Source organism: Hyperolius riggenbachi, chromosome 3 (assembly GCF_040937935.1).
Source record: "Hyperolius riggenbachi isolate aHypRig1 chromosome 3, aHypRig1.pri, whole genome shotgun sequence".
Classification (NCBI taxonomy): domain Eukaryota; kingdom Metazoa; phylum Chordata; class Amphibia; order Anura; family Hyperoliidae; genus Hyperolius; species Hyperolius riggenbachi.
Genome location: NC_090648.1, coordinates 359,651,794 through 359,663,011, shown reverse-complemented (window position 1 = coordinate 359,663,011; position 11,218 = coordinate 359,651,794). Strand labels below are relative to the sequence as shown.

General features: G+C 43.0%; 1 protein-coding gene across 1 annotated transcript in view; it reads left to right on the top strand.

Moving 5' to 3' along the window:
* Positions 1 to 586: 586 nt before the first annotated feature.
* LOC137561547 (serine protease inhibitor Kazal-type 1-like) overlaps positions 587 to 11,218 on the top strand; it is a 33,151-nt gene continuing 22,519 nt past the window's right edge. The window contains exons 1-2 of the mRNA XM_068272862.1: positions 587 to 794; positions 5,015 to 5,028. Of these exons, the coding sequence (XP_068128963.1) occupies positions 740 to 794; positions 5,015 to 5,028 (69 nt within the window). The 5' untranslated portion in view covers positions 587 to 739. The remainder of the gene's footprint in view (positions 795 to 5,014; positions 5,029 to 11,218) is intronic.

Here is an 11,218-nt window from a genome sequence, read left to right as displayed (position 1 = left end):
CTTTTTTCTAGATAAATCTAGAAAAACACTGGAGAAGGCGGAAATTTCTCGCTCTGCTGGGGGATTGTAGATTTTTATGCGGGAACAGCTTTTTTGAATGCCCACTTTGCTAAATGGTCGGGAAAGTCCGCTGTTTTGAGCGGAAAACTTGCGGGAAGGTTTTATGAATAGAGCCCCCAGTGTTTTTCTAGATTTATCTAGAAAAAAAGTAACAAAATGGCCATTCATGAAGTTTAGAGGAAGCGGTATGTGGACGGGAAATACCACTTCCTCTGATTTTGCGGATTACATACAAGTGAATGGGACAGACCTCCCAGAGAGAGCAGCGCACGGAGGGACTCTGCCGGCTGAAGTGTTTCCGCATGCCTTCCGACAGCTTACCGCCAGCTTTCAGCGGGAGATCTCCGCTCTTGCATCGCAGCTGGCAAGATTTTTTTTAATGACCACCCAGAAGTGTAAAATACCGCTGCTGTATTTTCCCTCCAGGAGTTTTTTCGCCACAACTTTTTTATGAATAGAGCCCAAACTCTCACAACTGCACTCTGCTGCTTGGCAACTGCTGCGTGGTAACTACTTGCCTGAGCACACAGTTCAACTGCCCATGAAAAAGAGGCCTCAGTTCAGCTGAATATGATGATTACATGGAGGGTGTGTTCACCTGAGGGTGGCCTGACAGACAGTATAAAGATGCACAGTGGCAGGTTGAACATACTTATCTAAGGATTCTGAAGCAAGCATCATGAAAATCACAGGGATAGTTATTATTGTGGTCCTGGCTTCTATCAGTCTCTCAGGTCTGGATGTTGTCATCACTAATACTGGGCATATTATTTAATGGTACAGTTTATGGAGTAAAGACCGCGTACACATGTGACTAAAAGTCTTTGGAAAATGATAGATCAATGACCGATAGATAATAATTAAAAAAAAAAAAACCCTACAAATATAGTGACAAAAGATATGTTGCTCAGTCTTTACCGTTCACACTAAACTATCTGGTCAACTGATGATTGTTAAAGTGTGTTTGAAATCTGCAGATATTTCTTTACGTCTGTTTGCACAGCATACGCATGAAGAAACAGAGTAAATAAACTACAAAAGCATTTCTTGGGCTTTTTGCATGGACTGGTTGTTAGCATGTGTGCAGCATAGTTACAACGATCTGTTGGTGAAACTTTACTGCCAAACCCACATAGCAGATTGTTTCCTTGATTTTTTTTTTTTAATCTGGTGTGTTTGCAACTTTAGCGCTGGTGCACACCTAAAAGCGCTACCATAATCGCAAATGCTCTGTTTTTAGAAGTGATTTTACTAAGCGATTCTAGACCTGTGCCTAGAGATTTTCTAGGTATTCCTATGTGTGTGTGTGTTTTTTGGTGTAGCAACTTTTTTTTTTTTAGCAGTAGAACTGGAAGTGTACAGCTTTTGTATAAAACCACTTGGAAAATCGCTCTGCTCTAGTGCTCTTCTTAGAGGGAGTTTTCCACTTTCCTATACTTAACATTGAGACTGAGTCACCTTAGAAATGCTGCAGGAACAGCGCTTGTGTTTCTCTAAAAATTACATCACTCTGGTGTGATCCAACCTATTCAAATACATTAGCTAAGTGCTTTTTAAAGCACTAGCGTTTTGAGAAGCGCACTAGGTGTGCAGCACCCCTCTGTTGTGATTTTTGTGCAGACAAGCATGTGAATCAGGTGACCAAAAAAAAAGTTAAACGGATGAATCTGCAGATGAACAGCTTGAACTACATGAAAAAAATTTCTTGTATGAGTAAAGCGCTACTCTGAGCATTTGCGATTGATCAGTGCTTTCTGAGCGCTTTTAAAATATCGCTCCCATTCACTTGCATTAAAATCACATAAAAATCGCCATAATCATGTATGTTTTTATGTGATCGCTGAAACTTTTTTTTTTTTTTTTTTTTTTTTTTTTTTTTCTCTCTCACATCCCTGAAGTAGGATCACACACATAGCATTACATCAGCAAGAGCTTTTCAAATCATAAGCGCTCAGAAAAAGCTTCAAAAAGCACTGCTAGTGGGTTCCAGGCTTCAGGGCTGGTTTCCACTAGGAGACCTTTCTGAATCGGCTACGGCTCCCGTTCGCTGCGTAGTCCCAGCATAAGTCGTTAAGTGATTCCACTGCGGTCTGCAGCATGCCATCCAGATCGGCACTGAAGTGGGATCTGGACGGCACTCCATTATAATAGTGAACATTTCCCTGTGCAGCTCACATGCAGGGAAATGCTGCAGATTTTGCCCGGATTAGGGCTTAGGGGAAATAGACCCTACAACTAGTTATTCCCTGCCCGTCCATTCTTTTTAATTTGTGCAGTGGGAGACATGGCAGCGCTTTCAAACAAAACTTTATACCTGAATGATTTATCTGCATTGATGTGCAGAGCTCCGATAACCGGACTATATTACACAACTAGCACTCACTACAGGCAAAGGGGGGTGCTAGCTTCAGTGATAATGGGCTCTATTCACAATCACACATGCGGTAAGGCCTGGTGCACACCAAAACCCGCTAACAGATCCGCAAAATGCTAGCAGATTTTGGAACTTTTTCTTTTTCTGTAGCGTTTCAGCTAGCATTTTGTGGTTTTGGGAAGCGTTTTTGGTGTAGTAGATTTCATATATTGGCTATCATTCATAAAGCATTTCCGCATGTGGAAATGCTTAAAACAGCTGACTTTACCGACCACTCGGCAAAGTCAGCATTCATAAAGCCTCTTTCCGCATGGAAAAATGACACTACCGAGCAGAGTGATAAATCACCGCCTTGTGCGGTGATTATCGGTACAAATGTAGCAAAATGTTCATTCATGAAGATCACCGCAAGCGGTGTGAGGTCGGGAAGTACCGCTCCCTCTGATGTGGCGATACCAATGTAAGTGAATGGAGACACACAGACCTCCCAAGCAGCTTGTAAGAGAAATGTATCAACTCTGCAGCTTCCGTGTCTCCGCCTGCCTACCGCCAGCTTAGCTCGGGGAATCTCCGCACTACTTCCGCACATGGATACATTTTTATGAATGCTCACCCAGAAGTCTAAAAATTCGCCAGCGGTGTTTTCCCGCACTAATTCTCTTTACCGACAGCCTGTTCATGAATGATAGCCAATGTTACAGTAAAGCTGTTACTGAACAGTTTCTGTAACAAACGCCTACAAAACCGCTCTGAACTGCCGTTTTTCAGAGTGGTTTGCGTTTTTCCTATACTTAACATTGGAGGCAGAAACGCCTCCACAATCCAAAATCTGCAGCAGCCCAGGAGTATGCGTTTCTGCAAAACTCCTCCCTCTCTGGTGTGCACCAGCCCATTGAAATACATTACCCACGCGTTTCCACATCCGCAAGCGGATCGAAAAACGTTGCCGAACCGCTGTGGTGTGCACTAGGCCTAAGAGATTTTTTTTTAATTTTTTTTTTTTACCGCTATATTACCGCCAGTGATGATTTCCGAATGTTTTCCACATTCACTAAAAATGTTCCACGTGTTTCCCGCATGCGGGAACAATGCATAAAACAATGCATAAAAAAATGTTGGGAAACGTGTAATTACATAGTAAACGTGTGGAAAAAAGTGGCATAAAAAACTTGTCCAAAAAAAATTAAAGTTCAGCAAACACAGCACTCAAGGCTCCAGACTCCATTTAAAGAGGAACTCCAGTGAACATTTTACTGTTGGCAGGTGATGTAGCTGCTGCATGTTTTTTGGCAGATGCAAACAGCTGTAAACAGCCATTTCCCACAAAAATTCGAACTTTTCTTGTGGGAGGGGTTACTTGTAGGAGGGGTTTTACCACAATATCAGTCATACAGTGCCCCCTGATGGTCTGTTTGTGAAAAGGAATAGATTTCTCACGTATCAGCTACTGATTGGGATAAAGTTCAGTTTTTGGTCGGCGTTTCTCTTTAAGTCAATGGGAAGCTAAATATATCACCAAGTACTAGTAGGTGATACAAAATTGGTCGTTAAGTCAGAAATAAGGCGCCGCTCTTTTTTGTGAATTTTTTTTTTTGTGGACTTTTACCGCATTTTTTACGCATGTGGATAATTAATGCGTAAAATTTTGTGCATGTGGTAAATGTTCATGCGTACAATTTTGTGAATGTCAAGATGGTCTTATTTCAGCCGGGAATTTACCGCAAGTGCATTGCATGCGGAAAATGATTGTGAATAGAGCCCAATGTGTGCACAAATTATGACCTAATAGACTTCCCCACCAGGGGTGCTCGGATACCATTTTTCACTATCTGGAACTAATTTGGGTCCGGATACCCCTCTACACGATCCGGGTTGGATATCTGGATTCAAAATTTTCCAATCCGAATCCTGTTCGGATATCCGACCCCAGTATCCGTTCGGATATCTGGATAGAACACCGGAAGTGACCTGAAAATGGCTAAACATCCTGTCGAATGTCCCTCTCAGATTATCTGTGTAGTTCGGATATCCGGAATCCGGATGAGCACCACTGTTCCCCCACGGCGGTGACGTACCCCCTCGGAAGACCAAATGCTAATCTAACGATAAAAACATAATAATCCTCGTGCTGCTTGTCAAATGGTATACACATTTCATAAAACAAACAGACAAGTGACAGCGCTCAAGGACGCACCTGAAATGTAAGCCTACAGAGGCAATGCAGAGCCCCTCTGGAACTAAATATAATTGAATACAAAACTGATGCAAATTATGTGCTAATTCTAATCTAAAATTTTTTGAAAGTGGATGTGAAGGGGCTCTGCCTCTGTAGGCTTACATTTCAGGTGCATCCTTGAGCGCTGTCACTTTTTTGTCTCTGTCCATTATTTTTAATAATTTGCCATGCATGCATACACCCCCAAGCTGCAATATGCAGTTTTAATTGAATTAGCGCAGCAATGCATCCATGGCATGCATATTACAACTGCCTTTTAATATTTTAAAACTTGCAATGTTATAGATTTGTTTTTTCCCACAGTGACAATCTTTTACTGATGTACTATTTTTTTTTTTTTCTAGGTGTGATGACTGCGGTAAGTGTGTATCATTTCTGTATTTATTTATTTTACCTTACATTTACCTAGGATGTTTGTGTATAATTCCATTTTTTTTATGTACAATGTGTTCTCTATTAGGCTAGTTTCATATTTGTGCCATTGCATTGCTTACCCTGCAAAAATATTGTGCAATGTGTAGCATACGGTACATAAAAAGTATGCCTTCATTTATTGTGAATAGAGGTGGCTCGAACCGCGTATGTACGAAAAGGGCGTCGGGAAAAAAGGGCGCGTGGTATAAACGATAAATGGAAATATCGTTTATAGAAATTATTGTGTAGAATTTCGTTTATAAATAGTGTTTTAAGAATTTATAAATCACTAAATAATGTGTATGAGATCGGCAATTCTTAAAACGTTAATCTTCCCTGTTTGTAAAGTGAAACTTATATTTTCGTTTATTAAAAACCCTCCCTGTACCTATCCCTAACCCCTAGACCCCCTGTTGGTGCCTAAACCTAAGACCCCCCTGTTGGTGCCTAAACCTAAGACCCCCCTGTTGGTGCCTAAACCTAAGACCCCCCTGTTGGTGCCTAAACCTAAGACCCCCCTGTTGGTGCCTAAACCTAAGACCCCCCAGTTGGTGCCTAAACCTAAGACCCCCCAGTTGGTGCCTAAACCTAAGACCCCCCTGTTGGTGCCTAAACCTAAAACCCCCTATGGATAATAATATTTTACAGACATTAATAAATAAAAAATGTAAAGAAAAAAAATGTAAATTATTTTTTTGGGTGGATAATAATGTGTTAGAAATGTTTTAGAAATAGTGATTTATTATCTTCATAAACGTTATTCGTCACGGGCTCATTTTGTAAACTTAAATCATCACAAACATAGTTATAAATCCTTAAAAATCTCCGGGCGCCGTTATAAATCCTTAAAAATCTCCGGCGCCTTATTTTCCCCGTTCAGCGCCCATTAAACGATATTTATAATGGAAGTGAATGGGGCGCCCTTTTTGTCCACTTGTCTCATGCGCCCAAATCTACTGCTTCCGGCTCGAACCTCTGATTTTAGGTTTGCAAACTTCCGCAGAAGTTAGTGTTCGCACGAACTTTGCGAACTGCAATAGACTTCAATGGGCAGGCGAACTTCCAAAACTACAAACCCTGTTTCTGGCCACGAGTGCTGAAAAAGATGTTTCAAGGGGTCTAACATCTGGAGTGGGTCAGTGACTACAAGAGGAAGACCTTGTTTTTTTTCCCAAAAAAAAAAAAAAAAAAAAAAAACCTTATACTTTTTGAGAATCAATTTTAAAGATCTCTACTGCGTGTGAATAATGTCCCAACTGCTGATGGCGTAAACGGTTAATAGCAAAGCCCCCTTAAATGCCAGAAACACCAAATTTGCATGGGAATGTTAAGAAATAGTGGGAACAAAAGGGAAAAAAACATTTTCAAAAAGACCTTCTACTTTTTGAGAAAATCGATTTTAACCACCTGTGGACCAGCTAACGCCGATTGGCATCAAGTACTGGGGCTGCAGTTTCCCAGGGAACGGCTGCGTGCATGTGCAATTGTTCCCTGCCACTTCTTCACGGAATGGAGTTCAGTGATTAGCCTGCTAGCCGCTGTTCGTGGCTAGCAGGCTGTTTGTAAACAAAAGGGGAAATAAATCCCCTTTGTTTACAACTGTACAGCCTCTGATTGGCCGGGGAGTGCCGTCCTCTCATAGGCTCTAGGTGGCGTCACCGCATGTTTGCCCCACTCTCCCGCTGCCTTGGACCGCCTGGACTCTCTCCACACGCCTGGCACTGCTATACCTGAGGGGACGCATACAGTAAGTTTGCCCCAGGGTGCTGGCAGACACTCATGGACTCTGAAACTCACTCAAACCCAGGATGGCATCTGTGGTGAGCCACAATCAAGGTACTCTATGCAAAATTGTCAGCAGCGGCTGAAGGTGCACATGTCTATGTGGACAGAACTCTGCTACTGCCTTAAATATACCGCTATGCACTAACCGCTTGCGAGGACAACTGAGTATCCACTGTGCTATATGTGTTGCACTAACCAACTGCAAGCCTTTCTTTTACGCTGGGATTGATGCATTAACGTTTTATCACTGGCAGCGTGTGAGGACATTGTGCTTCTATATCTGCGGACTTTGCATTAACAAGGTTCCTTTCAGCTGTTTCAGCTGTTACTAAAATGGAGCATTCTTAATTTCTCCAGCATTGGACTACATGTCAGTAAATCATTTCTGACTTTTCAGGCGGCAGCAAATGTGTCTGAACTTTCAGTTACAATCTCTTTTTTGACACATATGAGAGTGCACTTAGTATGATGGCCATGGTCCGGGTTGGATGACTTGTGTGTTTCGATGAATGTGGGGAGCTCCCGGGTGGGATTATAGGCTAGCTGGGTATAGAGCTAGGGGCAATTTTAAACGGTTTGTACATATACATTTTTTGATATTCATTAAAATCTTTTGATAAATTTATTAATGTGTTTAGTTTTGGTGTGTATCGTCCGCCCCATGATTCCTTCCTACTAATTGGTGCTCTCATAGGCTGATGACTGAGAGGCGGAACAGGACTGATCGCTGTCCTGTTCTAATTCTGGAGGGGGGAAGGGGAGGGAGAAAGGGCCTCCATAGAGGCTGGGGGAAAAAAAAATAAACAAACTGCTGCAGCAATCGGACACCTCCGGCGGCATGTCCCCTTAGGGACAAAAAAGGTGAGTCCAATCGCTGGGCTCCATAGCTGGGCTGTGCAGGAGGCTGAAAAGCCTGCACAGCCCACTACTACAAAAAATGACCTGGTCTTTAGGGGGGGGGGGGGGGGGGTTACCACTGTGGTCGTCAAATGGTTAAAAGTTCAAAGGAAAAGACTTATACATTTAAATGCCGGTCAATGACAGATTGTGGGAAACTATTCCCACCAACTTTAGCAGTGAATAGCACAGGCCCCTTACATCCTAGCAACACAATTTTCAGGATATGTTAAAAAGATAGTGGGAAACAATAGTAAAAAGTTCCCACGCCATCTTCTCATGTTGTGATCTTCAATTAAGTTGATTGAAGATCTCCGCCCAGGGGCAGACGCAGGATTTTTAAGGGGGGGGGGGGGGTTCCTGAAAGGTCCAGAAGCACGTATGTCCCCGAGTGCTTCCGAATACAGGTGGCTCCATACTGCCCATGCACAAAAGTGCGCTGGCGTATTACGGAGCTGCCTATCTTTGGAAGTACTCAAGGACACGAGTGTTTCTGAGGGCTTCTGGTAGCAGCAAATGTGAATGGGGTACAGCGCTGGAACAACTCCCCAAGAGAGGAACAGGAGATAGACTTAGTTTGGACAATTCAGTGGAATATGCTACATAGTGTCACATAGCGCAAGCGATACCCATATGATGCAGGGATATATGCATCTGCGGAAGATGGCGGCGCTATATAAATACTAAATAATATTTTGCCTCACCAGGATTGCACTTTTATTTAGCTTTCCTGTATGACAAGAACACACAGCCAGCTCTAGGGGAAGAGGGAAACAAAGGTGAATGAAGGAGGCTGGTGCACACCAAGAGTGCTTCTGGGCGTTTTTCAAATCAACAGTGATTTGAAAAGCGCTTGGCTAATGTTACCCTATGTGGGTGTTCCCACAGCAGCGTTGTGATTTTTTCAAAATCGCAGGTATACTGCATGTTTTTGAGCAATTCATTCAAAAATCGCTCTGAAAATCACTTCACATAATCACACTCACAAATTGCTAGCGATTGCTATTGTCATTTTGGCGTGCACTAGCCCAGAGAGAGGAGTGGAGAAATTGAGAATAGCCTGAGATGGAGCAGAGAACTTATCTGTATTGCAGTCCCACATCACACAGGCTACTTGCCTGTAATCGGACTCCTGTCCCTGTCAGTCTCTCACACAAGTCAGAAAGAAGCCCTCCTGAAGTCAAGGGACTGTCAAAAACTTTTCAGCTTGTTAAACACCTTACCCACACATGCAGTCATTATAACAATGGGGAGAGACCAGACAGATGTTTGCCCACAGACCCTGAGTCCAGGCAAGCTCTGCATCATGCTGTGCATATTTACCAGCTTGCCTGCACTCTAATTTCATCATGTCTGACACTTCTGTGCTGTGGAGAGTCCAGGACTCCATAATCAACATTCTCTCACTGCAGGCTGCATCTTCTTGTGAGGGAAGCTGGGCTGCCTCTCTCATTCTAGTAGCTGGAGGGAGGCACCAGAAGTTAGAAGAGAGGGAGAATGAGGCTGTTTATATTATGCGGGCTTCCCTGGCTGAATACACAGCTCAGTGCAGGGGGGGAGGTTCCAGACACCCGGAATAGCCCCCTCAGTTCGCCAGTGCCGCCGCTCCCCACATAGCAGAGAATGCTGCTGGCTCCTGCTGTCCTCCCTGCCTCCTCACCAGATTGCAAGGTGAGGATAATGGTGTGGGACATTTCCGTGTGTGTGTGTGTGTGTGTGTGTGTGTGTGTGTGTGTGTTTCTTTTATACAGGTAAGTATTTCTGGTTAATTAAGAACGTTAAAGCACTTTTTTCATTGTGTTTTTATTTCATTTAACCCTTTGTGGAAATGGTTAAGGGGTACTACCCCTATACTCATTTCACCTGGGAGGGGGGGTGGGCTTCTGGGGTCCCCTTCTTAAAGGGAACTCCCAGATGCCACCATGAAGTCTTTATTTTAAGTGATTTATTTTCTCAAAGTATAAGGTCTTTTTGAGAGACTCTTGTAGTCAATGACCCCCTCCACGTACCCTGCAAGTTTGGTGTTTCTACTATGTAAGGTGGCTTTGCCATTAACTGGTAAAGTCAGCGCAATTAAAGTCTATGGGAAAAATGCGAACCCAAACTTTTTTCTTTTGGGGGGGGGGGGGAATTCTTGTTGAATGCGAACCGGACCATCTCTAGCTGTGAATACATAGCTACCAATTATTATTTTATTTTTTTTTGTAAACTAAATCCCTCTGTCCCTCTTTCTTACTTATTGGTCCCTCTTTCAGGACTTATGTACAGATCTATGTAAATATATATTCTATTGAAAATTTGTTTCTATCATTTTTAAATTGCTACAGTTCTTATTTTAAAATGTTAGAACAAATGATGACCAGGGGAGTCTTTAGGCATAAGCAGTACAGGCCATTTCCTGGAGTGCCATTGGTCCTGGGGGTGCCATGTTGCTGGAATAAGCCCTGCTCCTGAACTTCCCCTGTGTTCCCCTGTGCCTCCTTCTGGCCCTCATGCCTTCTTCTGTCCCCCTGTACCTCCCGCTGCCCCTGTGTGTACCTCCTTCTGTCATCCTGTGCCTCCTTCTGTCCCCATTTGTGCCTCATGCACAAATGGTGAAACGCTGCCCACATTTCATGTAATTTCTGGTAAAATGCTGCCACATTACAATTTCCACGTTGGTGTGGGAGGAGGAATCGGAGGCGCCACAGGTTTTCTCACCTGGAGTGACAAAATGGCCAGAGATGATGATGATGATGATAATGATGATGATACTTTTTTTTTTTTTTTTTTTTTTTTAAAACAAGTCTTTTGCTTCTGAATTCTTTCTGGTATCAGTATTTAGATAACAAATGGTGTCCCTATTATCTAAAAAAGTTGGGAGGTATGTGAATGTGCACGTTGTCAGATACTGCATTATGCCAGTACTTATCAACTTATTCCATCACGTCACGTGCACCAATGTGAGAGTACCTTTACATTGCATTGTTCTATGCGATTATATTATCTTCATGTGACAGTTGCGTGAATTTTATTTATTTATTGGATTTATATAGCGCCAACATTACGCAGCGCTGTACAATAAATAGGATTACAGACAATAACAGGGGTGACAGCACAATACAGGTAACAGACAATAGATGCAACAATACAGGTAACAAGCAATAAGATACACAATGCAGATAGTAATACAATGCCAGATCATACACTGGAGTGGTTGTGGTAAAAATACAAGTTCTAAAAATCTGGGTAAAGTGCACACAGTCAAGTATGATACACCAGGGGAGAGGGCCCTGCCAAAGGCTTACAATCTAGAGCAGGGCTGCCCAATAGGTCGATCGCGATCTACTGGTAGATCTTGGCCGCGTCCTGTCATATTCTTCTGCTGCACGGCAGCGGCTGTCAGAATTTGCTGCCATAGAGCATAAGAGGGGAGAGGCTTGGCTGAAGGGGAGGCGCCGCTAAAGGGGAGA